General features: G+C 47.0%; 1 protein-coding gene across 6 annotated transcripts in view; it reads left to right on the top strand.

Annotated features, from left to right (window-relative positions):
• Positions 1–987: 987 nt before the first annotated feature.
• Positions 988–6000, top strand: part of CAPRIN2 (caprin family member 2) — a 34727-nt gene continuing 29714 nt past the window's right edge. For 3 of the 6 annotated variants that reach the window (XM_032986404.2, XM_032986402.2, XM_032986401.2), the window contains exons 1-2: positions 1140–2582; positions 4595–4657. In XM_032986404.2, the coding sequence (XP_032842295.1) occupies positions 2268–2582; positions 4595–4657 (378 nt within the window). In that variant the 5' untranslated portion in view covers positions 1140–2267. Of the gene's footprint in view, positions 1059–1139; positions 2583–4594; positions 4658–6000 lie in introns of those variants that run through there. The other 3 variants (XM_042795495.1, XM_042795496.1, XM_032986403.2) reach the window with 3 other exon arrangements.

Genomic DNA, 6000 nt, shown 5'->3' with positions numbered 1-6000 from the left:
TTTTCATAATTTTCACAACTTTCAGAATCTCTCCAAACTTTCTATATTATTTATTGCTTTTTGAGGTAATGGCCACAAAAAGAGAAGCACAATAAACATTTGAGCTTGGTCTTCTGGTCTTTGAAGGTCTGTTTTCTCTAGTCTTCACGCCTTCGACAGTTTGTGTGGCACTGGTGCCATTGTTAGAAGTTAACAAAAGTTTGCGATTAATTTATTGTGTATCTACAATGGACTTTAGTGGTTTTACTAGCTATCAAATGTTTACATGATTGGGTTGAGTTTATGGAGGCCGTACACACACCCCTCGTTCCATCAGATGACCCACAGTCCAGCGACTCTCTCAGGGGGCTCTGCGTGGGCCCCCAGGAACGCTTCTGCTGGTTTATACGGGCACAGACCAACACTTCTGTCCCACGGCCACCCAACCCACGCCAGTGAGCAGGTGGAGGCCGGGACCCCCTTGCACTGGGGTGGCGAGACCCTTTCCTCGGGGCTGCCCTCAGGGAGAAGCCAGCCTGGCCCTGGCCGCCTGTTTTGAGAGGCGGCTGTCAGACACGCGCGCCCATCGCGGCCTCACCTCTCCCTTAGGGGCAGCGGAAGGCGCGGGGCGGCATCCCGCCACACGTCCCTTCCCCAGGAAGCCGACAGCGGGCTGTGCTCTCTCTCTCACGACGCCCTGTTCCCCGCTGCCCACGCGAGGCTCTGGAGATGCACCAGGCCCCGCCCGCCATCTTGACGCCCCAGACCCCCTACCCGGCCCACAATCCAAGGGGGGGGGGGGGGGGGCACCCTGACCTTCACAGGGAGCCGCCCCGCCGCGCCCCTTCCCCACCCGCGGCCGGGGGACGGTCCCCACGCCTCCCCGCGTCACGCGCGGCGGCGCAGGGCGGGAAAGCAGACGGGCAGGTGAGGCGGCGCCGGCCATTGGGAGGCGGGGGGGGGGGGGGGGGGGGGGGGGAAACGGGGCCGTCCGGCCCGCCCCGCCCCGCCCCGCCGCCGCCGCTATATGAGTCGGGGGGCGGGCGGCGGGGCGGGCCTGAGTGTGTGCGGGCACCGAGGTGAGCGGGGAGGCGGGCGGTGCGGGGCCGGGCCGGCCGCGGGCCCCGGCGGGCGGGCGGGAGCAGGAAGCGGCGGAGGAGGAGGCGGCGGCGGCGGCGGTGGTGGTGGTGAATCCCGGGACGGCGGTGCCGGCAGGAAGGAGCCGCCCGCTGTTCCCTTCTCCCTCCGCCGCCGCGGCGAGGCGTGCGGGGCCGGTGGTGGCCGCCGTGCCCTCCCCGGGAGCCGCCTCCTCGGCGTCCCTGGCAAGGGCGTGATGGAGGGCTGACCCCGGGCTCCCTCCTCGGCGGGCACCTCCCTGGCCGCGGCCGGGGCTGAGCGGGCGTCCCCGGGGGGGGTGGGGGGGACGAAAAGCAGTTTTTTTTTTCCTCCTCCTCAGCCCCGCGGCTCGGTGCCCGCGGAGGTCGTGTGCCGCAGGGCCTCCCCGGCGGGCGGGGGGGGTCAGAAATGTGGTGTCATTGCTTCCCAGGAGCAGGTGTAAGTAAGTAGTTGAAGATGAGGGTGGCGGAGCACCTCGCACAGAAATTCCCTGTTCAAGGTTAAAGCCCGGCCCCTCCCATCCAAGCTGCTGCCTTGCCCTGGCACAGGCACATCTTTTGGATGGGTGTAGGCAGAGACCAGTTCCTCATGAAGAATGATGCTGTTGTAACTGAGTGTGCTACTTGCTTTATTAAGTAGGTTTTGTTTTGTTTTTTCTTTTTTTTTTTTGCCGTTGTGTTTTCAATTGAGATCTTTTCAGTTTAAACTCTCGCTTGGATTGCTGTGAAGGTCACGAAGGGGTAAAACTGGTTTAATGGGGGGTGAGAAGAAGAGGGGCTATACCTTTAGGCGTGCCACTTCTAAATCTTCATTCAGGCTGCAGCCTGGATGCGAGGCTGGCGGCGTGATTTGCAATTGCTTGCTTGCAGTTTTTTCCCTTGTGGGTGATGTGTGCAGGAAACCTGCCTAGTTTTATATGGGCACTATATTGGGTTTCTGGAATCATCCCCTGTTGTGTCTAATTCTGCCGATGTAAAGGATTTCTGGTGTCTGGATGGACGGGGAGACTTGAACAATACAAAGTTTGCCTTGCTTTGAAATTCCTGCTACAGATATTTTTGAAAGGGGAGGGAGAAGAGTGAATGACTGTGATAAATTCTTAACGAGGCTCAGTTTTGCTGCTGTGTGTTTGGAATACGTGATAAGAAAAGGATGTAACTTTAAAAAGGCGGATGGGGGGGGGGAGGGGTGAGAGAGAGCTAAATGAAAGGAGTTTCTTTGCAGCTCCATCCATTTCAATGGTGCAGCTTTCCCAAGCCCCTTTCCGTCGCCCATCGTCACCTTCAGGCCGGTCAGAGGAGAGGGAGGACAAGAGCATGAAGGCGGCCAAGCAGCAGGTGAACCTGTCTGGGGAGGGCCAGCCTCCCGCCAGCCCCCTGCAGTCGGTGCTGAACTCGGCAGCCTCTCCTTCCCAGGCCTATGAGACTTACATTGACAATGGGCTTATCTGCCTCAAACACAAGATCAGGAACATTGAGAAAAAGAAGGTAATCTTGCTTTTATTCATTATGGCAAATATTGAGGCTGCTAATTGTAAAACTCAGCGCCTGTTTTATAATAGCTGGAATAAGGTGGTGTGTGCACAGAGAGAGTAATCGTGGATTTATTTTTTTTTAAATAACTTGTGAAAGGACCTAAATGTGGATTTGCTAGTGTTTTTTTGTGACCATTTATAACTTCTGTATACCAAAGAGCAGTGGTCTTTATTCCTGCTGTTCTGAAACAGGCTACTTGCTTTTGACATTGTGTGAGTGTAATGTTATTGTTTCAGGGAATCATGAATGCAGCTAACTAGAAACCTGCTCTCAGCTGCCGGCCTTGCAGTGCATGCCCATTAGTTAGCAAAAGTAAATGAATGTTGATCAAAACTGGGGATGCCTCTCTAATAGGCTGAGTCAGTTCAGAATTAACTTGGATCTGCTTTGGAGATGGTTTGTAGTCTAGCAGAAATCTTCATATTTTTTTCTATTGATTATGTGCATCTAATATTAGGATATAGAAATGCATGTAAAATTAGAAATTAGAACAGTGTTTTGTCTGACTCATGGAAATGTCAGATTATATTAAATATGTATTGCCCTTCACTTTGCATAAGTCTTTGACTTCTATATTTAAAATACAGACAAATGTTATTCACTAGAAAGCTTTTATACAGAAGGCGTGCAAAGCCTGCTCTAGTGCTTTGAACTGCTTTTCTGGGGTGCAGAGGGGGACAGAACAATGCTAATAAGAACAGAGGTAATGATATACCTAAAATCGTGGCTATGGCTAGTCAGGCTTTTGCATTTTAAGACTTTTCAGTTGATTGGCAGGTGACTGAAGGCAATGAGTGTGATTTTTTTTTTTTTTTTTTTTAATTGGGAAAATGCTTTTTTTTCTGTAAGATAAATATTGGTTCTGTTGTTTTTGTTACTGCATCAGGATTACAAGTAAAGCAATTGTATGCATATGTTGTGCTTCTCTAAATGTCTGAAAAGCTTTGTGTTATGTCTTAGGGCGAGGAGAAGGGAGTAGATCAGACTTCTGGCCATGTGGCTAGACGACTTGATCCTCCTGCAGGAGATGCAGTATTACTGCTGTCTCATGTCATGCATCATGCTGTAATTTTGAATAATGTCAGATAAGCATGTTTTCTTTGTGTGATTAACCAATCTTCAGTTGTATTTTAATTCTGTCTAAGGAAGCTTACTGTTGTATGTTTCTTAAGTATCTTTGATTTTCATGTGAATGACAGTATGGCCTCACCAGCAAATTAAAGTGTGGCTTGCTGAAATGAGTGGAAAGTATTCCTAGCCCTAGGCTTCTATAGGTACTGTGTCAGTAAAAACCTGTGTGGGTAGAAATACAAATGAAATAGTATTCAATGGTATTCATGGCAATGAACTCCCCTTTCTTTTCCATGCATGGCTAAAGAAGCTTATAATAGCTAATAGTTTAGTTTTGTATAGTTTACATGAGCTTTTAAAGACTGCTTCCAGCATATTAGAAATAAATCTTATTTCTTCCCTGAAGACATTAGTCTACTTTCTTAAGCAATAGTGCTATAAAATTCTGATGACATAACTGAAGACAGATTTTGACAAATTGCTCTGGAAAATTAAGTAGGATTATTCAAGGATGAAGTAACTAAATTCCAGCATTGACTTGGAAGAGCTAAAAAAGCCTAATTTAAAATAAGGACATAGGATATGTTTGAAGCCCCTTAAAGATCTAGAGTCAATGCTACTTTTGTTTCATTTAAGAAATACTAATGCAAGTAAGAAATTGAAAGATGAAAGATAGGAAAAGGAAATAGGCAGTCCTGGAGACACAGACTGCCAAATCAAAGGCATAGCAGAACTTTGTCCCCTCTGAAAATGAGAGGAAGTAGTGAAATTCTTACTCTGTTGCAGTATGCAGATGGCTTAAAATACAGAAACAATATGTAACTTCACTCATACCCCATACTCCACATTTGACAGAAATCAAAATAAAAAATTTACTTTGGATTTTCCTGCAGCTCAAACTAGAAGATTACAAAGATCGCCTGAAGAAAGGAGAAGCCCTCAATCAAGACCAGTTGGTAAGTTTGCTTTATGCTTTATGTTCAAACCCTTTGAGCGTGTCAGAGGGGACAGGTTACTGAAGGAGGCAGTGGTGTAGTTTTACGGAAGTAATGCCTGCAGGCTTCCAGTGGTATTTTTCACAAAACCAAATGGACAAATTATTGGTAATTAAGCTGAATGGTGAGCCCAGGAGCTTTGTCTCCTACTTAACCTTCATGTTGTGTACTGAAGTACTAGAAGGTCTTTGTTTAACTTTGCTCTGTAAACTTTCAGCTTCAGTGCTCCTGCACCTTTATTTCTTGATGAGGTATTTGTATACAGCTTGTCTATATGGCATTACAGTGTTAGAGCCCAAACCTCAAGGTGTCTGGGGTAGTTAATTAATCCTTGTTATTTCTTTATTAAAGGGTGTTACTTGAAATTGCCTGTTGGCTGCACAGTGCTGTTGGTTACAAGTAGATGTTAAAGTGTAACTGGCAAACAGTCCCTGTTGGTAGAAAGGAACATCGGGGTCTAACTTGAGTGGGATCTACAGGCTTCCCTAATACAAGAATCTAGCCAGGAGTTACTGACTTAGTTGGGAATACTCTTGTCCTTCTAGTGCTGCCATTAGGTGGCTGGGAGTCAGCAGCACTCTCGAGTGCTGTTACAACGATGTCTATTTTGTTCTGCGGGTTGCTAGAATTTGGAATGCCAGGATGTAAGATTACTGCTCAATGTCATCCACTTTCTGGAGCTACCTTAAACTTGCCTGGTGCTAAAACAGTGCTTCTGGCTCTCTAAATTCACTAAATGAAACCCAAGTTTCTAGAGTGTGAAAGCTATTGCTTCTTAAGCATGTCTGAGTAGCACTGTCACGTAATTTAAAAGGCTAATGCTCTAGTCATCTAGGAGTCACATTTTTAAAATGTACTTCACACATGCTAAAGAACAATTGTGTGATAAAGAGCACCAACACTTCAGTGGTAGTGCTGATCCTGCTAATGAACCAGTTGGAAAAGTACTTCATTGACTGTTAGATTTATCACAGTGCAGCAGTATGAGAACACAAATTCTATTTCCTTACTCTGAATTGCTTGTAAATGAGAACTAGACATAAATGGCATAAGAGGAAATGATAACTTGCTTCTTAAAAGTAGAGTAGGCCTATTGGAGTGAATGATCGTTTAGCACTTAACATACTACATCAGATTTTGTAGTTATCTCAAGTGTGGAAGTACATAAATTGAATCTGATGATTTGAAGTAGAACGATGACCTTTTAGTCCTCAACTCAATCTGTAATCGGGTGGGCAAGAGCCTTTTGTGTTTAGATCATAGGTGTTAAATACAATCTGTTCTCTTCTGTCTCACTGAGGCTA

This window comes from Tyto alba, unplaced genomic scaffold, assembly GCF_018691265.1.
Source record: "Tyto alba isolate M040663 unplaced genomic scaffold, T.alba_DEE_v4.0 Super-Scaffold_21, whole genome shotgun sequence".
NCBI lineage: Eukaryota > Metazoa > Chordata > Aves > Strigiformes > Tytonidae > Tyto > Tyto alba.
The sequence above is the reverse complement of the archived record's forward strand: the minus strand, read 5'-3'. Positions and strand labels throughout refer to the sequence as shown.